The 22683-nt window shown below is 47.3% G+C and overlaps 1 protein-coding gene across 3 annotated transcripts in view; it reads left to right on the top strand.

The window, feature by feature from the left end:
- LOC106593594 (CCR4-NOT transcription complex subunit 2-like) overlaps positions 1–22683 on the top strand; it is a 77150-nt gene that overhangs the window by 26763 nt on the left and 27704 nt on the right. For all 3 annotated transcript variants that reach the window (XM_082977994.1, XM_082977992.1, XM_082977993.1), the window contains exons 2-5: positions 2299–2421; positions 14542–14614; positions 15702–15852; positions 16309–16527. In XM_082977994.1, coding sequence (XP_082834120.1) covers positions 2299–2421; positions 14542–14614; positions 15702–15852; positions 16309–16527 — 566 coding nt within the window. The remainder of the gene's footprint in view (positions 1–2298; positions 2422–14541; positions 14615–15701; positions 15853–16308; positions 16528–22683) is intronic.

Consider the following 22683-nt stretch of genomic DNA (forward strand, 5'->3'; position numbering starts at 1 on the left):
AACTCGAAGATACTGCATCCGGGCCTACTTTTCAGCTGGTTGTGTTTTTGGCCAGCTAGTTATTAAAGAAACACTTAAAAAATATCACTACTCAGAGAAGCTTTTACATAATCCAAAGCTAAGGATAGTGACGTTGCACCGAATACTGTTTATCTGCTGTAAGCTAATGCTATTAGATGAGCGTGTGTGTGTGTGTGTGTGTGTGTGTGTGTGTGTGTGTGTGTGTGTGTGTGTGTGTGTGTGTGTGTGTGTGTGTGTGTGTGTGTGTGTGTGTGTGTGTGTGTGTGTGTGTGTGTGTGTGTGTGTGTGTGTGTGTGTGTGTGTGTTGATACTCTGTGCTTTCATGATAGAGCCATGTGTTTTCAGGAAGATAAGACAACCTGACCTCACTGAAGCTGGCTGCACCAGTAGGTCAGGTCAGCTGTTGTCAACAAAGCAGCGACTCCAACTCCTATGATCAATGACTTCCACTGCTCAGCTATGTGACCAACCAGGACCTCGAGTCCACCCCTACCCCTGGCTCCTATTGGCAAGGACTTTGACAGGGAGGAGGGGCTTATGGCCAGCTCCAGACTGTGATTGGCTATCATCACTCGTTGTCAGTCACTCCATGTTGTCCTAAACCAGTGGTCACCAACCTTTTCTGAGTCCAGATCACTTTCCCAGTCAAAAAGCAAGCCAAGATCTACCGCTCAGATTTTAAAAAAGAAAATTGACTTAAAAAATGTACCATTAACCTCCTAAAAAAAATGTCCTTTAGGAATGAGGTTGGTGCAGTAGGCCTAATACAGTACCACAGCATATTGACTATATGCAGTCTTGTTCTTCTCAAACCATATATTTCACAACTCCAGCTTTGATAACAACACATCAGTTGGTGTAGTGCTGGTGAGGCACAGCTGAGCATGTCATGACGTCAGTGATCTTCAGGTTGGAACGCCCAGTTGGATGACCGCTCCAAAATATTTTTCGCAGTCAGATCTAGTCCCCCCCCACCCCCTGAGTCTGTTGTTTTGAACACGACATTAGTCTCAGCGGAGGGAGGGAGGGAGGGAGGGAGGGAGAGAGCAGCAGAGGAGGATCCCTGCTCTCGTTTCCTTTCCTCCGGTGAGTCTGACCAGAGAGGGGGACGCCGTCTTACACCTGACGGTGGAACTCGAGTCGCACTGCATCTGTCTCATGCACTAATTCATGTTGATCTTATGACCAGAGAAAGTGAAATATTACTTGATATTAAAATAGACAAGACGAGCTGCTAATAATAAGAAAAGGGAAGGGCTGTCGATACACACGACTACTCATTCATTTCAGCTGCAGGGCGAGTGGAAGTAGGGACAAGAGCTTTTTATGTTTTGTAATAGTGTTGAATAAAAACTGTGACCGTGCTGAATAAACATGGACATGAACTCCCTCATAAAAACAGCAGCTCTTTGCCGTATTCTTTGACAGTCTCTCTCTGGTCATGGTTTTAAGTTATGAAATGTCACGTAGGCTAGTATGAAACTCTGCTGTGGCCTGGGGCCGTGGAAGCTGTAGGCATGGTGATTTGAGCTGTCTGATTAGCCAGTGCACTGGGTCCACTTGATTTAGCCACAGATCTCCCAGTCCGCCGGGTAGGAGGAGTTTGTGTTTTTAAACAAATTAAATGGTTGAAAATGGGAACACTTTGCCTATCTGGTGCTCAGGGCTTCTGAATGAAATGCACCCACCACCAACAGGGCTTCTGAATGAAATGCACCCACCACCAACAGGGCTTCTGAATGAAATGCACCCACCACCAACAGGGCTTCTGAATCAAGTGCACCCACCGCCAACAGGGCTTCTGAATGAAATGCACCCACCGCCAACAGGGCTTCTGAATCAAGTGCACCCACCGCCAACAGGGCTTCTGAATCAAGTGCACCCACCGCCAACAGGGCTTCTGAATCAAGTGCACCCACCGCCAACAGGGCTTCTGAATCAAGTGCACCCACCGCCAACAGGGCTTCTGAATCAAGTGCACCCACCGCCAACAGGGCTTCTGAATCAAGTGCACCCACCGCCAACAGGGCTTCTGAATCAAGTGCACCCACCGCCAACAGGGCTTCTGAATCAAGTGCACCCACCGCCAACAGGGCTTCTGAATCAAGTGCACCCACCGCCAACAGGGCAACACAAATAATAATAAAAATGTAGCTCAAGCCTTTATCGTTGGCTTTTCTCCATAAATGTTTGATCGACTAGGAATGCCTTGTGGATGGCGATCGAGCAGTTGGTGACCTGTGTCCTAAACCCTTTCCTCCTTTCCTCCCTCTACAGGTGACTAACAGCATGTTTAGTGCTACCAGAAAGAGGTTTGTAGAGGGGGTGGAGAGCGACTACCCTGATGACACTATGTATTATGGCCAGTCGTCCATGTTCCCACATCCATCAGACAAAGACGTAAGTGATGCTACCGGCATGTTACAACCTTTGACCTCATTTCCCCCCTATTGTGAGGTGGCTGATTGGTCAGTTGTCACTCAGTCAGTAAAACCCATAGAGGTTGAATCAATACTACTTGGTTCTCTATGGTTCTGGATTGATGTGGGGGTGAACGGCTTCTCCAGCTGTTCAGGTTTTGGCTTCATTGCAGTCATCTAAGCTCATGTTTCTGTTGCTATGGCATTATTTTCAAAGCTGATCTTTTGTTGTTTCCGCTTTGCCTCAGTAACTGTGCGTGGTGAGGTTAAATATGTGTGTGCTTGTGTGGTTAATAGGGAAGCGGACGACTCATTCACTCTTAGTTCCAGTTAATACAGATGAATCACATGGTGATATTAGTCCATCTAGATATGGAACATCCTAACTATGGTCTCTACAAGATGAACACTAATCTGAATCCTGGGCCTGCTATGTGACTGACCACGTGAGAGGGCTTAAATCTAACCTGGTCTATCTAGACAGGAGGACATCTAACCTGGTCTATCTAGACAGGAGGACATCTAACCTGGTCTATCTAGACAGGAGGACATCTAACCTGGTCTATCTAGACAGGATATCCATAGAGAAGAGCAGAACAAGGCATTCATAACCCAGGTCTCAATAGAGCCTTCACTCTTCTTGTGTCCCAAATGGCACCCTATTCCCTATACAGTGCACTACTTTTGACTAGGGAATAGGGTTCCATTTGGGATGTAGCCCTGATTGTATTTCCCCCCCCATTCCCAGACAACTGAAGGAAAACTCAGAACTGTTCAGGCACCAGATCAAGGTGGCCTGCCCGGGTCTTTGGCACCAGAAAGCAGATGGAGGCGGTGTAGTCTCAACTCCGCCGGGAGCCAATGGCTCTGATATGGCCTCAGATTAACAAATGGAAGGAGTCCCAGGCAGAGGCAGTGTAGTATCAACTCCGCCAGGAGCCAATGGCTCTGATATGGCCTCTGATTAACCTCTCTAGGGTCGGCGGGACGAAATCGTCCCACCTACGTAACAGCCAGTGGAATCCTGTGGCGCGTTATTCAAATACTTTAGAAATGCTATTACTTCAATTTCTCAAACATATGACTATTTTACACCATTTTAAAGACAAGACTCTCGTTAATCTAACCACACTGTCCGATTTCAAAAAGGCTTTACAACGAAAGCAAAACATTAGATTATGTCAGCAGAGTACCAAGCCAGAAATATTCAGACACCCATTTTTCAAGCAAGCATATAATGTCACAAAAACCCAGAAGACAGCTAAATGCAGCACTAACCTTTGATCTTCATCAGATGACACACCTAGGACATTATGTTATACAATACATGCATGTTTTGTTCAATCAAGTTCATATTTATATCAAAAAACAGCTTTTTACATTAGCATGTGACGTTCAGAACTAGCATACCCCCCGCAAACTTCCGGTGAATTTACTAACAATTTACTAAATTACTCACGATAAACCTTCACAAAAAGCATAACAATTATTTTAAGAATTATAGATACAGAACTCCTCTATTCACTCGATATGTCCGATTTTAAAATAGCTTTTCGGTAAAAGCACATTTTGCAATATTCTCAGTAGATAGCCCGGCATCACAGGGCTAGCTATTTAGACACCCAGCAAGTTTAGCACTCACCAAAGTCAGATTTACTATAAGAAAAATGTTATTACCTTTGGTGTTCTTCGTCAGAATGCACTCCCAGGACTTCTACTTCAATAACAAATGTTGGTTTGGTCCCAAATAATCCATAGTTATATCCAAACAGCGGCGTTTTGTTCGTGCGTTCAAGACACTATCCGAAAGGGTGACAAGCATGGCGCATTTCGTGACAAAAAAATTCTAAATATTCCATTACCGTACTTCGAAGCACGTCAACCGCTGTTTAACCTGTTAGGGCTAGGGGGCAGTATTGACACGGCTGGATAAAAAACATACCCGATTTAATCTGGTTACCACTCCTACCCAGTAACTAGAATATGCATATACTTATTACATATGGATAGAAAACACCCTAAATTTTCTAAAACTGTTTGAATGGTGTCTGTGAGTATAACAGAAATCAAATGGCAGGTCAAAACCTGAGAGATTCCTTTACAGGAAGTGGCCTGTCTGACCATTTCTTGAACTTCTTTTCCATCTCTATCTTTTACTAAGGATCTCTGCTCTAACGTGACACTTCCCACGTCTTCCATAGGCGCTCAGAGCCCGGGAAAAAACAGAATGTCGCCATCCCAGCCCCAGGCTGAAACACATTATCGCCTTTCTCAAGTGGCCGATCAAGGGACTCTGGGCTTATGCGCGTGACCCGACCGCCCCCGCCTTTGTGATTTTTTTCCTCTGTTTGCCGAAAAGGAGATTCCCTGTCGGAATATTATCGCTTTTCTATGAGAAAAATGTCGTAAAAATTGATTTTAAACAGCGGTTGACATGCTTCGAAGTACGGTAATGGAATATTTAGAATTTTTTGGTCACGAATTGCGCCATGCGCACAACCCTTCTTTACCATTTCGGATAGTGTCTGGAACGCACGAACAAAACGCCGCTATTCGGATATAACGATGGATTATTTTGGACCAAACCAACATTTGTTATTGAAGTAGCAGTCCTGGGAGTGCATTCTGACGAAGACAACAAAAGGTAATCAAACTTTTATAATAGTAAATATGATTATGGTGAGTGCTAAACTTGCCGGGTGTCTAAATGGCTAGCCGTGATGCCTGGGCTATGTACTTAGAATATTGCAAAATGTGCTTTCACCAAAAAGCTATTTTAAAATCGGACATATCGAGTGCATAGAGGAGGTCTGTATCTATAATTCTTAAAATAATTGTTATGCTTTTTGTGAACGTTTATCGTGAGTAATTTAGTAAAATGTTAGCGAATTCCCCGTAAGTTTGCGGGGGGTATGCTAGTTCTGAACGTCACATGCTAATGTAAAAAGCTGGTTTTTGATATAAATATGAACTTGATTGAACAAAACATGCATGTATTGTATAACATAATGTCCTAGGGTTGTCATCTGATGAAGATCATCAAAGGTGAGTGCTGCATTTAGCTGTCTTCTGGGTTTTGGTGACATTATATGCTAGCTTGAAAAATGGGTGTCTGATTATTTCTGGCTTGGTACTCTGCTGACATAATCTAATGTTTTGCTTTCGTTGTAAAGCCTTTTTGAAATCGGACAGTGTGGTTAGATTAACGAGAGTCTTGTCTTTAAATAGCTGTAAAATAGTCATATGTTTGAGAAATTGAAGTAATAGGATTTTTAAGGTTTTGAAAATCGCGCCACAGGCTTAAAGTGGCTGTTACGTAGGTGGGACGAATTCGTCCCGCCTAGCCCAGAGAGGTTAAAATACATTTTTATGCCATTTTTCTCATAAAAAAGCGATAATATTCCGACCGGGAATCTGCGTTTAGGTAAAAAGACGAAAGAAAATAAAGCACGGGGTCGACTCGTGCACGCGCGTAAGCCCATTGTCCTCTGATCGGCCACTTGCCAAAAGCGCAAATTTGTTTCAGCCTGGGGCTGCCTCGATATCATTCAGCTTTTTCCCGGGCTCTGAGAGCCTATGGGAGCCGTAGGAAGTGTCACGTTACAGCAAAGATCCTCAGTCTTCAATAAACAGAGACAAGAAGAACAAGATCTTGTCAGAGAGGGCACTTCCTGTAAGGAATCTTCTCAGGTTTTGGCCTGCCATTTGAGTTCTGTTATACTCACAGACACCATTCAAACAGTTTTAGAAACTTTAGGGTGTTTTCTATCCAAAGCCAATAATTATATGCATATTCTAGTTACTGGGCAGGAGTAGTAACCATATTAAATCGGGTACGTTTTTTTATCCGGCCGTGTCAATACTGCCCCCTACCCCCAACAGGTTAACAAATGGAAGGAGTCCCAGGCAGAGGCAGTGTAGTATCAACTCCGCCGGGAGCCAACGGCTCTGATATGGCCTCTGATTAACAAATGGAAGGAGTCCCAGGCAGAGGCAGTATCCCAAATGACACCCTATCCCCTGAGTTCCATATTCTCCTTCCATAGGAGCCCTGGTCAAAAGTACGGTGTTTATATAGTAAATAGATTGCCTTTTCAGAAGCTGCCGAGGACGAACCTTGTTGGTTAGTTGACACTTGTGTGTGGGAAGGAACAATGGACCTACAGTGTTCTCTGGGACCAGAGACGGGGCAGACAGCCAGGGACACAAAACCCCTCAGTTAACAAGCATCTCAGTGTGTTGTGATCATCTCAGAGGTTCCCTTCACAATGATAGCTTCCCCTCCAGCCTGTGACGGACGGACGGATGGACGGACGAAGGCTCAGGAAATATGCTGAGGAGAGAACTTGGTCTCTTTATCGAGTCTTACCCCCAGTTCCTCCGGTCCTCTCTCCCGGCCAAGTTATGGAGAGCCTCACATCTTCTCCTCCAGTGCTGTTTGATAAGTAGCGAGGAGAGAGGAATCAAGGAAATATTTTTGAGAAAGATCCTTGAGTCTGAGCACCCGTCATCATGTTCCCAGTCCATCAACAACAGACGTTGTACCCACTGCTCCAAGGCTACGTTCCCTCCCTGAGAAGAACAGACTGAACCCTGCTCTGTGGGAGGCAGACTGACTGACTGAACCCTGCTCTGTGGGAGGCAGACTGACTGACTGAACCCAGCTCTGTGGGAGGCAGACTGACTGACTGAACCCAGCTCTGTGGGAGGCAGGCTGACTGACTGAAGCCAGCTCTGTGGGAGGCAGGCTGACTGACTGAAGCCAGCTCTGTGGGAGGCAGGCTGACTGACTGAAGCCAGCTCTGTGGGAGGCAGGCTGACTGACTGAAGCCAGCTCTGTGGGAGGCAGGCTGACTGACTGAAGCCAGCTCTGTGGGAGGCAGGCTGACTGACTGAAGCCAGCTCTGTGGGAGGCAGGCTGACTGACTGAAGCCAGCTCTGTGGGAGGCAGGCTGACTGACTGAAGCCAGCTCTGTGGGAGGCAGGCTGACTGACTGAAGCCAGCTCTGTGGGAGGCAGGCTGACTGACTGAAGCCAGCTCTGTGGGAGGCAGGCTGACTGCCTTTCTACTCTAACCTCAGAGCAAGGCCCCTACGCAGGACCACGCTGCGCAGGACCGCGCAATCGTGACAGCGGCCAAGCATGAACACAACTACTGATGGCGTGGTCATTTTGGTTTGTGTTGAGTCCCCATGCTTTACCATAGACACCATAATAATGGAGGCTAACAGCCATATAAGGGCTTCTTATATCAGCCAATAACATATCAAAGGGTTTATCCCCCACACAGTCTGCTCTGAGGGAATTCTGCTGGTTTAAGGCTCACAGCCCTGTTCAAAACGGGTACCTCACCTCTCTCCTCTGGCTCATCTGTCTGAGAAGAGGTATTAAACCCCTAGAGAGAGAACATCTGGTCTGAAACCAGACCTGTCTGATATCTGCTCTACTGAACCTGGAGAGAGAACATCATCATCTGGTCTGAAAGCAGACCTGTCTGATATCTGCTCTACTGAACCTGGAGAGAGAACATCATCTGGTCTGAAACCAGACCTGTCTGATAACAGCTCTACTGAACCTGGAGAGAGAACATCATCTGGTCTGAAACCAGACCTGTCTGATAACAGCTCTACTGAACCTGGAGAGAGAACATCATCATCTGGTCTGAAACCAGACCTGTCTGATATCTGCTCTACTGAACCTGGAGAGAGAACATCATCTGGTCTGAAACCAGACCTGTCTGATATCTGCTCTACTGAACCTGGAGAGAGAACATCATCATCTGGTCTGAAACCAGACCTGTCTGATATCTGCTCTACTGAACCTGGAGAGAGAACATCATCATCTGGTCTGAAACCAGACCTGTCTGATATCTGCTCTACTGAACCTGGAGAGAGAACATCATCTGGTCTGAAACCAGACCTGTCTGATATCTGCTCTACTGAACCTGGAGAGAGAACATCATCTGGTCTGAAACCAGACCTGTCTGATATCTGCTCTACTGAACCTGGAGAGAGAACATCATCATCTGGTCTGAAACCAGACCTGTCTGATATCTGCTCTACTGAACCTGGAGAGAGAACATCATCTGGTCTGAAACCAGACCTGTCTGATATCTGCTCTACTGAACCTGGAGAGAGAACATCATCTGGTCTGAAACCAGACCTGTCTGATATCTGCTCTACTGAACCTGTAGAGAGAACATCATCATCTGGTCTGAAACCAGACCTGTCTGATATCTGCTCTACTGAACCTGGAGAGAGAACATCATCTGGTCTGAAACCAGACCTGTCTGATATCTGCTCTACTGAACCTGGAGAGAGAACATCATCTGGTCTGAAACCAGACCTGTCTGATATCTGCTCTACTGAACCCGGAGAGAGAACATCATCATCTGGTCTGAAACCAGACCTGTCTGATATCTGCTCTACTGAACCTGGAGAGAGAACATCATCATCTGGTCTGAAACCAGACCTGTCTGATATCTGCTCTACTGAACCTGGAGAGAGAACATCATCTGGTCTGAAACCAGACCTGTCTGATATCTGCTCTACTGAACCTGGAGAGAGAACATCATCTGGTCTGAAACCAGACCTGTCTGATATCTGCTCTACTGAACCTGGAGAGAGAACATCATCTGGTCTGAAACCAGACCTGTCTGATATCTGCTCTACTGAACCTGGAGAGAGAACATCATCTGGTCTGAAACCAGACCTGTCTGATATCTGCTCTACTGAACCTGGAGAGAGAACATCATCTGGTCTGAAACCAGACCTGTCTGATATCTGCTCTACTGAACCTGGAGAGAGAACATCATCATCTGGTCTGAAACCAGACCTGTCTGATATCTGCTCTACTGAACCTGGAGAGAGAACATCATCATCTGGTCTGAAACCAGACCTGTCTGATATCTGCTCTACTGTACCTGGAGAGAGAACATCATCTGGTCTGAAACCAGACCTGTCTGATATCTGCTCTACTGAACCCGGAGAGAGAACATCATCTGGTCTGAAACCAGACCTGTCTGATATCTGCTCTACTGAACCTGGAGAGAGAACATCATCATCTGGTCTGAAACCAGACCTGTCTGATATCTGCTCTACTGAACCTGGAGAGAGAACATCATCTGGTCTGAAACCAGACCTGTCTGATATCTGCTCTACTGAACCTGGAGAGAGAACATCATCTGGTCTGAAACCAGACCTGTCTGATATCTGCTCTACTGAACCTGGAGAGAGAACATCATCTGGTCTGAAACCAGACCTGTCTGATATCTGCTCTACTGAACCTGGAGAGAGAACATTATCATCTGGTCTGAAACCAGACCTGTCTGATATCTGCTCTACTGAACCTGGAGAGAGAACATCATCTGGTCTGAAACCAGACCTGTCTGATATCTGCTCTACTGAACCTGGAGAGAGAACATCATCATCTGGTCTGAAACCAGACCTGTCTGATATCTGCTCTACTGAACCTGGAGAGAGAACATCATCTGGTCTGAAACCAGACCTGTCTGATATCTGCTCTACTGAACCTGGAGAGAGAACATCATCTGGTCTGAAACCAGACCTGTCTGATATCTGCTCTACTGAACCTGGAGAGAGAACATCATCATCTGGTCTGAAACCAGACCTGTCTGATAACAGCTCTACTGAACCTGGAGAGAGAACATCATCTGGTCTGAAACCAGACCTGTCTGATATCTGCTCTACTGAACCTGGAGAGAGAACATCATCTGGTCTGAAACCAGACCTGTCTGATATCTGCTCTACTGAACCTGGAGAGAGAACATTATCTGGTCTGAAACCAGACCTGTCTGATATCTGCTCTACTGAACCTGGAGAGAGAACATCATCATCTGGTCTGAAACCAGACCTGTCTGATATCTGCTCTACTGAACCTGGAGAGAGAACATCATCATCTGGTCTGAAACCAGACCTGTCTGATATCTGCTCTACTGAACCTGGAGAGAGAACATCATCTGGTCTGAAAGCAGACCTGTCTGATAACAGCTCAGCTGAATGGTGCTTCTCTATTGAATAGTTTAGACTCCCAGGACTTTAAAGAACTTCTAAACAGCTCCAGGTAAGCAGACATCTGATGGACATCTAGACTCTCTGTACAAGGAGCTTCTTAGCAGAGCAGTAGTGGAACTTGGAAGGGACTCTGACATGTAAAGGGTTATTTTATGGCCAACTAAACTGGACTGTGCTAGTGGTGTGATGATAAATGTGTTATAGTCTCAACACTGTGATCACCTCTCATTAGATGAGTACTGAGGACAAAGAGAATAAATCATCATCATGTAATATACCATTTAGCAGACACCTTTATCTCAGTCATGCCTGCGGACATGTTAACTTACGGGTGGTCCAGGGAATCCAATCCTCAAAGATGTGCAGCTCAGCTTGGACTAGGTTCTGTACCTTCATACCAGTACAGTGAGTAGGATACTTTGGTAGTAAGGATAACAAGATGGTCTGAGTCCAGCCCAGAAATGTCCCTCAGGTCAGAGGTAACGGGCAGTGCTGATGGAATGTGACGCCAGCCTGCCCTGGGTTCTATAGGTGGGACGGGATTCCGGAAAATTCCAGAGTTCTTGGGTTCAAGGAGCAGGTAGTAGGGCTACATTTAGTCCAGTCTGGAAGAATTCAGACTTTTAGTAGTCTGCTGTGCCATACAGCTTCCAGTCAGAGGATAGATTTGTCTCCCCGATTTTAAAATTGATGTATTATCTCAATAATATCCTCATCACACATTTGGTTTAGAATTTTTTACACGCTTGTGTTCTGTGCTAAAAATATTCTCTCACTCTGGGGTATAATTCACCTATTTGCATATTTCAGGTGCTGTGTGCTTAAGGAAATGACATCAGTTATTGGTGTTGCTTTTTCAGACAGTCATGTTTCTCATTGTTTTCCTTGTCCCCTGTTAGACTGCACCAGAGAACTAAACACTGATCACATGATGAACTGACAGGCTTGTCCCCTGTTAGACTGCACCAGAGAACTAAACACTGATCACATGATGAACTGACAGGCTTGTCCCCTGTTAGACTGCACCAGAGAACTAAACACAGATCACATGATGAACTGACAGGCTTGTCCCCTGTTAGACTGCACCAGAGAACTAAACACAGATCACATGATGAACTGACAGGCTTGTCCCCTGTTAGACTGCACCAGAGAACTAAACACTGATCACATGATGAACTGACAGGCTTGTCCCCTGTTAGACTGCACCAGAGAACTAAACACTGATCACATGATGAACTGACAGGCTTGTCCCCTGTTAGACTGCACCAGAGAACTAAACACAGATCACATGATGAACTGACAGGCTTGTCCCCATTTAGACTGCACCAGAGAACTAAACACTGATCACATGATGAACTGACAGGCTTGTCCCCATTTAGACTGCACCAGAGAACAGCCAACCATAACCATATACAGCTTTACCTGATGACAGCCAACCATAACCATATACAGCTTTACCTGATGACAGCCAACCATAACCATATACAGCTTTACCTGATGACAGCCAACCATAACCATATACAGCTTTACCTGATGACAGCCAACCATAACCATATACAGCTTTACCTGATGACTGCCAACCATATACAGCTTTACCTGATCACTGATGACAGCCAACCATAACCTTATACAGCTTTACGTGATGACTGCCAACCATATACAGCTTTACCTTATGACTGATGACAGCCAACCATAACCATATACAGCTTTACCTGATGACTGATGACAGCCAACCATAACCATATAGAGCTTTATCTGACGACAGCCAACCATAACCATACGGCATAACCATTGCAGCTTTACCCTTTACCTGATGACAGCCAACCATAACCATTTACAGCTTTACCTGATGGCAGCCAACCATAACCATATACAGCTTTACCTGATGACAGCCAACCATAACCATATACAGCTTTATCTGATGGCAGCCAATCATAACCATACGGCATAACCATTGCAGCTTTACCCTTTACCTGATGACAGCCAACCATAACCATTTACAGCTTTACCTGGTGACAGCCAACCATAACCATATACAGCTTTACCTGATAACAGCCAACCATAACCATATACAGCTTTACCTGATGACAGCCAACCATAACCATATACAGCTTTACCTGATGACAGCCAACCATAACCATATACAGCTTTACCTGATGACTGCCAACCATATACAGCTTTACCTGATGACAGCCAACCATAACCATATACAGCTTTACCTGGTGACAGCCAACCATACGGTATACAGCTTTACCTGATGACAGCCAACCATAACCTTATACAGCTTTATCTGATGGCAGCCAATCATAACCATATACAGCTTTACCTGATGACTGACGACAGCCAACCATAACCATATACAGCTTTACCTGATGACAGCCAACCATATACAGCTTTACCTGATAACAGCCAACCATAACCATATACAGCTTTACCTGATAACAGCCAACCATAACCATATACAGCTTTACCTGATGGCAGCCAACCATAACCATATACAGCTTTACCTGATGACTGATGACAGCCAACCATAACCATATACAGCTTTACCTGATGACTGATGACAGCCAACCATAACCATATACAGCTTTACCTGATGACTGATGACAGCCAACCATAACCATATACAGCTTTATCTGACGACAGCCAACCATAACCATATACAGCTTTACCTGATGACTGATGACAGCCAACCATAACCATATACAGCTTTATCTGACGACAGCCAACCATAACCATATACAGCTTTACCTGATGACAGCCAACCATAACCATATACAGCTTTACCTGATGACAGCCAACCATAACCATATACAGCTTTACCTGATAACAGCCAACCATATACAGCTTTACCTGATAACAGCCAACCATAACCATATACAGCTTTACCTGATGACAGCCAACCATAACCATATACAGCTTTACCTGATAACAGCCAACCATAACCATATACAGCTTTACCTGATGACAGCCAACCATAACCATATACAGCTTTACCTGATGACAGCCAACCATATACAGCTTTACCTGATAACAGCCAACCATAACCATATACAGCTTTACCTGATAACAGCCAACCATAACCATATACAGCTTTATCTGATAACAGCCAACCATAACCATATACAGCTTTATCTGATAACAGCCAACCATAACCATATACAGCTTTACCTGATAACAGCCAACCATATACAGCTTTACCTGATGACAGCCAACCATACGGTATACACTGACTTAAAATTTATATAAGGAAATCAGTCAATTGAAAATAAATTAATCTATGGATTTCACATGACTGGGAATACAGATATTCCTCTGTTGGTCACAGATACTGTAAAAATAGGTAGGCGCATGGATCAGAAAAGCAGGCAGTATTTGGTGTGACCAGCATTTGCCCCATGCAGCACAACACGTCATCAGGCTGTTGATAGTGGCCTGTGAACACGCTGTCGTACATGTCGATCCAGAGCATCCCAAACATGCTCAACGGGTGACGTGTCTGAGTATGCAGGCCGTTTTCAGCTTCCGGGAGTTGTGTACAGATCCTTGCGACATGGGGCCGTGCATTATCATGCTGAAACATGAGGTGATGGCGGCGGATGAATGGCACGACAATGGGCCTCAGGATCTCGTCACGATATCTCTGTGCATTCAAATTGCCATCAATAAAATGCTATTCTGTTCATTGTCCTTAGCTTATGCCTGCCCATACCATAACCCCACCGCCACCATGGGGCACTCTGTTCACAACGTTGACGTCAGCAAACCGCTCGCCCACACAAAGCCATACACGCGGTCTTCCATCTAGTAGAGCCAATTGGCCTGGTCTGACAGAGGGTAGGTGACGTAGCCTATACAAGAGAGCTGAAGTACAGGAGCAGAATAAGGAGCCCTCCTTATTTAACATTAGATACCATTTTATCCCACAAAACAGATGACTTTCTTTGTAAAGTGAATGGAAAAGATCTTTGACTGAACCCCCTACCAGTTTCCTTCTCTTGTAAGTGACCTGAAAGAGAAGTGAATGAACCTCCACTAACATGCATCTCCTGCTCCCTGTCTTCCAGATGCTGGCATCTCCATCCCCATCGTCGTCAGGTCAATTGTCGCAGCTTGGTGCCAGTTTATACGGGCCACAAAGTAAGCACTGCTCGTCCGCTGTCCCTACACCATCCCTGCATGGCTTTGAGCACGCCACTGCTTAGCCTGCATTCTGCCACTGCTTAGCCTGCATTCTGTCACTGCTTAGCCTGCATTCTGTCACTGCTTAGCCTGCATTCTGTCACTGCTTAGCCTGCATTCTGTCACTGCTTAGCCTGCATTCTGTCACTGCTTAGCCTGCATTCTGTCACTGCTTAGCCTGCATTCTGTCACTGCTTAGCCTGCATTCTGCCACTTCTTAGCCTGCATTCTGCCACTGCTTAGCATGCATTCTGCCACTGCTTAGCCTGCATTCTGCCACTGCTTAGCCTGCATTCTGTCACTGCTTAGCCTGCCTTCTGCCACTGCTTAGCCTGCCTTCTGCCACTGCTTAGCCTGCCTTCTGTCACTGCTTAGCCTGCCTTCTGTCACTGCTTAGCCTGCCTTCTGTCACTGCTTAGCCTGCCTTCTGTCACTGCTTAGCCTGCCTTCTGTCACTGCTTAGCCTGCCTTCTGTCACTGCTTAGCCTGCCTTCTGTCACTGCTTAGCCTGCCTTTTAGAGCTCTGGTCAAAAGTAGTGTACTTATAGGGAATAAGATGCCATTTGGGACATAACACGTCCTCCGGTCTGATCCTTTAGCTGGGTCAATATGTCCTACCTATGGCATAATGCTCTACAGGAAAGGATTGCGATCAATTCTATATCCTGTTCAGGAAGTGGATTGAATTGGCTGAGTTGAAAGTGTAATTGAGGCCGACCTTGGTACACAGATCAATATAAATACAGTAGTCCTCTGGGTTTTGGACCCGTTCCATGTTGTCACTATCGTCTTCTCCTGTCAGCTGTTGTCTTGAAACACTCAGTCTCTGTTTCTCCCAAGTATTTTAAAGGATTATAACCTAGCGTCTTCAGAGTTTACCAGTCCAAAGCCTGTTTATCTCCGACTCTAACCCACTGCCTTTCTCCCCTGTCTTTCTGTGTATGTCTACTGTATAAAGGAATATAGCTGACCATTTTAAAGCCTGTATCTCTCCAACTATAACCATCTTTCTCCCCTGTGTGTCTGTTGTCTGTGTGACGTCCAGGTGCCCTAGGGTTCCCTATGAGGGGCATGAGCAACACCACTGCTCAGTTGAATCGTAGCTTACCACAGGGCAACCAGCTACCGAGCCATGTTACCCCTGCCACTGGAGTCGCCCCCACAATGTCCCTCCATACTCCTCCCTCGCCAAGCAGGTACACCCCTCCACTTACAGGCCATGTACTGACATTTACATTGACAGTCACCTAGTTGGCTCTGGAATTCATCTCAGCATGTCTGGTTCTACCAACTTGATTCAGCTGACTGAAGCATTAAGTTGCTTGGCAAAAGGAACATCTTGTTAATGACAGTGCAGCTGTCAGCAGCCAGGTGAGCTCCTCCCTATGGGGTTAGGACTGTTGTTTACTGGGTAAATATCACTCATCGTGCCTAATAAAAACAAGGTTTTGATGAATCAGCAATTTTTATTTCGTTCTCTTTTTATCTGACGTGCTTTTCATGTTGTCCTGATCACGCCGCCCTGATCACATCCATGTCTCTGAGATGTCTCTCTCTGTCTGTCTCTGAGATGTCTCTCTCTCTGTCTCTCTGTGTCTGTCTCTCTCTCTGTCTCTCTCTCTCTGTCTCTCTCTCTGTCTCCTCCACTGTAGGGGCATCCTACCCATGAACACGCGGAACATGATGAGCACCCCTCAGCAGGTGGGGCGCCAGGAGGTCATGGTGGGGGGCATGCCTAGTGGGGGCAGGACCAACAGCCTGGGCAGCTCGGGCCTGGGCAGCTCGGGCCTGGGCAGCCCCAACCGTGCCTCTCCCAGCATCATCTGCATGCCCAAGCAACAGCAGTCACGGCAACCTTTCACCATCAACAGGTAACACTAGAATGAAGCCAGACCGTATCAATGGGGGATGTATTGAACATTGTGAAGACAGGACATAGAAACCATGAAGACCTGTTGGTTACATATAATAAAGGCAGGCTTTGAACAGGTGAGACAATGAACAGTATAAAGACATGGAATAGAAGCCAGTCAAACCTTTTTCCTCCCTACTACAGTATAATGACATGGAATAGAAGCCAGTCAAACCTTTTACCTCCCTACTACAGTATAAAAACATGGAATAACAGCCAGTCAAACCTTTTACCTCCCTACTACAGTATAAAAACATGGAATAACAGCCAGTCAAACCTTTTACCTCCCTACTACAGTATAAAAACATGGAATAACAGCCAGTCAAACCTTTTTCCTCCCTACTACAGTATAAAAACATGGAATAACAGCCAGTCAAACCTTTTTCCTCCCTACTACAGTATAAAGACATGGAATAACAGCCAGTCAAACCTTTTTCCTCCCTACTACAGTATAAAAACATGGAATAACAGCCAGTCAAACCTTTTTCCTCCCTACTACAGTATAAAAACATGGAATAGAAGCCAGTCAAACCTTTTTCCTCCCTACTACAGTATAAAAACATGGAATAACAGCCAGTCAAACCTTTTTCCTCCCTACTACAGTATAAAAACATGGAATAACAGCCAGTCAAACCTTTTTCCTCCCTACTACAGTATAAAAACATGGAATAACAGCCAGTCAAACCTTTTTCCTCCCTACTACAGTATAAAAACATGGAATAACAGCCAGTCAAACCTTTTACCTCCCTACTACAGTATAAAAACATGGAATAACAGCCAGTCAAACCTTTTTCCTCCCTACTACAGTATAAAAACATGGAATAACAGCCAGTCAAACCTTTTACCTCCCTACTACAGTATAAAAACATGGAATAACAGCCAGTCAAACCTTTTTCCTCCCTACTACAGTATAAAAACATGGAATAACAGCCAGTCAAACCTTTTTCCTCCCTACTACAGTATAAAAACATGGAATAACAGCCAGTCAAACCTTTTTCCTCCCTACTACAGTATAAAGACATGGAATAACAGCCAGTCAAACCTTTTTCCTCCCTACTACAGTATAAAAACATGGAATAACAGCCAGTCAAACCTTTTTCCTCCCTACTACAGTATAAAGACATGGAATAACAGCCAGTCAAACCTTTTTCCTCCCTACTACAGTATAAAAACATGGAATAACAGCCAGTCAAACCTTTTTCCTCCCTACTACAGTATAATGACATGGAATAACAGCCAGTCAAACCTTTTACCTCCCTACTACAGTATAAAAACATGGAATAACAGCCAGTCAAACCTTTTTCCTCCCTACTACAGTATAAAAACATGGAATAACAGCCAGTCAAACCTTTTTCCTCCCTACTACAGTATAAAAACATGGAATAACAGCCAGTCAAACCTTTTTCCTCCCTACTACAGTATAAAAACATGGAATAGAAGCCAGTCAAACCTTTTTCCTCCCTACTACAGTATAAAGACATGGAATAACAGCCAGTCAAACATTTTGCTTCCATGGAATAAAGACAAACATTATCACTGGGTTAGACACAACAACTGACAAGTGTCTTCACTGACATTTTCAACTTCTCCCTGACTGAGTCTGTAATTCCTACATGTTTCAAGCAGACCACCATAGTCCCTGTGCCCAAGAAAGCAAAGGTAACCTGCCTAAATGATTACCGCCCCGTAGCCATGAAATGCTTTGAAAGGCTGGTCATGGCTCATCAACACCATCATCCCGGAAACCCTAGACCCACTCCACACTGTCCTTTCTCACCTGGACAAAAGCAACACCTATGTGAGAATGCTGTTCATTGACTACAGCTCAGCGTTCAACACCATAGTCCCCTCAAAGCTCATCAATAAGCTAAGGACCCTGGGACTAAACACCTCCCTCTGCAACTGGATCCTGGACTTCCTGACGGACCGCCCCCAGGTGGTAAGGCTAGGTAAAAACACATCCGCCACGCTGATCCTCAACACGGGGGCCCCTCAGAGGAGTGTGCTCAGTCCCCTCCTGTACTCCCTGTTCACCCACGACTGCATGGCCAGGCACCACTCCAATGCCATTAAGTTTACTGACGACCCAACAGTGGTAGGTCTGATCACCCAAGTCATAGACTGTTCTCTCTGCTACCACACGGCAAGCGGTACCGGAGCGCCAAGTCTAGGTCCAAAAGGCTCCTTAACAGCTTCTACACCCAAGCCATAAGACTGCTGAACAATTCATCAAATGGGCACCTGGACTATTTACATTGACCCCCCCCCCCCCCCCCCCCCCCCCCTTGTTTTTACACTGCTGCTACTCGCTGTCTATTATCTATGCAGTCACTTTACCCCAACCTACATGTACAAATTACCTCGACTAACCTGTACCCCCGCACATTGACTCTGTACCGGTACCCCCTGTATATAACCTCATTACTAACCTGTACCCCCCGCACATCTACTCGGTACCGGTACCCCCTGTATATAACCTCATTACTAACCTGTACCCCCGCACATTGACTCGGTACCGGTAACCCCCTGTATATAGCCTCATTACTAACCTGTACCCCCGCACATTGACTCGGTACCGGTAACCCCCTGTATATAACCTCATTACTAACCTGTACCCCCGCACATTGACTCTGTACCGGTAACCCCCTGTATATAGCCTCCACATTGACTCTGTACCGGTAACCCCCTGTATATAGCCTCCACATTGACTCTGTACCGGTAACCCCCTGTATAGAGCCTCCACATTGACTCGGTACCGGTAACCCCCTGTATATAGCCTCCACATTGACTCGGTACCGGTAACCCCCTGTATGTAGCTTCCACATTGACTCTGTACCGGTACCCCCTGTATATAGCCTCCACATTGACTCGGTACCGGTAACCCCCTGTATATAGCCTCCACATTGACTCTGTACCGGTAACCCCCTGTATATAGCCTCCACATTGACTCTGTACCGGTAACCCCCTGTATATAGCCTCCACATTGACTCTGTACCGGTAACCCCCTGTATAGAGCCTCCACATTGACTCGGTACCGGTAACCCCCTGTATATAGCCTCCACATTGACTCTGTACCGGTAACCCCTGTATATAGCCTCCACATTGACTCGGTACCGGTAACCCCCTGTATATAGCCTCCACACTGACTCGGTACCGTAACACCCTGTATATAGTCTCCACATTGACTCGGTACCGGTAACCCCTGTATATAGCCTCCACATTGACTCTGTACTGGTACCCCCTCTATATAACCTCCACATTGACTCTGTACCGGTACCCCCTGTATATAGCCTCCACATTGACTCTGTACCGGTACCCCTGTATATAGCCTCCACATTGACTCTGTACCGGTACCCCCTGTATATAACCTCCACATTGACTCGGTACCGGTACCCCCTGTATATAGCCTCCACATTGACTCGGTACCGGTACCCCCTGTATATAGCCTCCACATTGACTCGGTACCGGTACCCCCTGTATATAGCCTCCACATTGACTCTATACCGGTACCCCCCTGTATATAGCCTCCACATTGACTCTGTACCGGTACCCCCCTGTATATAACCTCCACATTGACTCTATACCGGTACCCCCTGTATATAGCCTCCACATTGACCCTATACCGGTACCCCCTGTATATAGCCTCCACATTGACTCTGTACCGGTACCACCTGTATATAACCTCCACATTGACTCTATACCGGTACCCCCCTGTATATAGCCTCCACATTGACTCTGTACCGGTACCCCCCTGTATATAACCTCCACATTGACTCTATACCGGTACCCCCTGTATATAGCCTTCACATTGACTCTGTACTGGTACCCCCTGTATATAGCCTCCACATTGACTCTGTACCGGTACCCCCTGTATATAGCCTTCACATTGACTCTGTACCGGTAACCCCCTGTATATAACCTCCACATTGACTCTGTACCGGTACCCTCTGTATATAACCTCCACATTCACTCTATACCGGTACCCCCTGTATATAACCTCCACATTGACTCTGTACCGGTACCCCCCTGAATAAAGCCTCCACATTGACTCTATACCGGTACCCCCTGTATATAACCTCCACATTGACTCTATACCGGTACCCCCTGTATATAACCTCCACATTGACTCTGTACCGGTACCCCCTGTATATAACCTCCACATTGACTCTGTACCGGTACCCCCCTGTATATAGCCTCCACATTGACTCTATACCGGTACCCCCTGTATATAACCTCCACATTGACTCTATACCTGTACCCCCCTGTATATAGCCTCTCTCTCGCTCTCTCCCTGTCGCTCGCTCTCTCTCGCTCTCTCCCTGTCGCTCGCTCTCTCTCGCTCTCTCTCTTTCGCTCGCTCTCTCTCGCTCTCTCCCTGTCGCTCGCTCTCTCTCGCTCTCTCCCTGTCGCTCGCTCTCTCTCGCTCTCTCCCTGTCGCTCGCTCTCTCTCGCTCTCTCCCTGTCGCTCGCTCTCTCTCGCTCTCTCCCTGTCGCTCGCTCTCTCTCGCTCCCTGTCGCTCGCTCTCGCTCTCCCCCTGTCGCTCGCTCTCGCTCTCCCCCTGTCGCTCGCGCTCGCTCTCCCCCTGTCGCTCGCGCTCGCTCTCCCCCTGTCGCTCTCGCTCTCTCTCCCCCTGTCGCTCTCGCTCTCTCTCCCCCTGTCGCTCTCGCTCTCTCTCCCCCTGTCGCTCTCGCTCTCTCTCCCCCTGTCGCTCTCTCTCCCCCTGTCGCTCTCTCTCCCCCTGTCGCTCTCTCTCCCCCTGTCGCTCTCGCTCTCTCTCCGTCGCTCTCTCTCCCCCTGTCGCTCTCTCTCCCCCTGTCGCTCTCTCTCCCCCTGTCGCTCTCTCTCCCCCTGTCGCTCTCTCTCCCCCTGTCGCTCTCTCTCCCCCTGTCGCTCTCTCTCCCCCTGTCGCTCTCTCTCCCCCTGTCGCTCTCTCTCCCCCTGTCGCTCTCTCTCCCCCTGTCGCTCTCTCTCCCCCTGTCGCTCTCTCTCCCCCTGTCGCTCTCTCTCCCCCTGTCGCTCTCTCTCCCCCTGTCGCTCTCTCTCCCCCTGTCGCTCTCTCTCCCCCTGTCGCTCTCTCTCCCCCTGTCGCTCTCTCTCCCCCTGTCGCTCTCTCTCCCCCTGTCGCTCTCGCTCTCTCCCCCTGTCGCTCTCGCTCTCTCCCCCTGTCGCTCTCGCTCTCTCTCGCTCCCTGTCGCTCGCTGTCTCTCTCTCGCTCCCTGTCGCTCGCTGTCTCTCTCTCGCTCCCTGTCGCTCGCTGTCTCTCTCTCGCTCCCTGTCGCTCTCGCGCTCTCTCTCGCTCTCTGTCGCTCGCTCTCTCTCTCTCCCTGTCGCTCTCTCTCTCTGTCGCTCTCTCTCTCTCTCTCCCTGTCGCTCTCTCCCTGTCGCTCTCTCTCTCTGTCGCTCTCTCCCTGTCGCTCTCTCTCTCTCCCTGTCGCTCTCTCTCTCCCTGTCGCTCTCTCTCTCTCCCTGTCGCTCTCTCTCTCTCCCTGTCGCTCTCTCTCTCTCCCTGTCGCTCTCTCTCTCTCCCTGTCGCTCTCTCTCTCTCCCTGTCGCTCTCTCTCTCTCCCTGTCGCTCTCTCTCTCTCCCTGTCGCTCTCGCTCTCTCTCCCTGTCGCTCTCGCTCTCTCTCCCTGTCGCTCTCGCTCTCTCTCCCTGTCGCTCTCGCTCTCTCTCCCTCTCGCTCTCCCTCTCGCTCTCTCTCTCTCTCGCTCTCTCTCGCTCCGTCGCTCTCTCTCGCTCTCTCCCTGTCGCTCGCTCTCTCTCGCTCTCTCCCTGTCGCTCTCTCGCTCTCTCTCTGTCGCTCTCTCTCTCTCGCTCTCTCTGTCGCTCTCTCTCTCTCTCGCTCTCTCCCTGTCGCTCGCTCTCTCTCGCTCTCTCCCTGTCGCTCGCTCTCTCTCGCTCCCTGTCGCTCTCTCTCGCTCTCTCTCTGTCGCTCGCTCTCTCTCTCGCTCTCGCTCCCTGTCGCTCGCTCTCTCTCTCTCTCCCTGTCGCTCGCTCTCTCTCTCTCTCTCCCTGTCGCTCGCTCTCTCTCTCTCTCTCCCTGTCGCTCGCTCTCTCTCTCTCTCTCTCTCTCCCTGTCGCTCGCTCTCTCTCTCTCTCTCTCTCTCCCTGTCG

This window comes from Salmo salar, chromosome 07 (genome assembly GCF_965601325.2).
Source record: "Salmo salar chromosome 07, fSalSal1, whole genome shotgun sequence".
NCBI classification, from domain to species: Eukaryota; Metazoa; Chordata; class Actinopteri; order Salmoniformes; family Salmonidae; genus Salmo; species Salmo salar.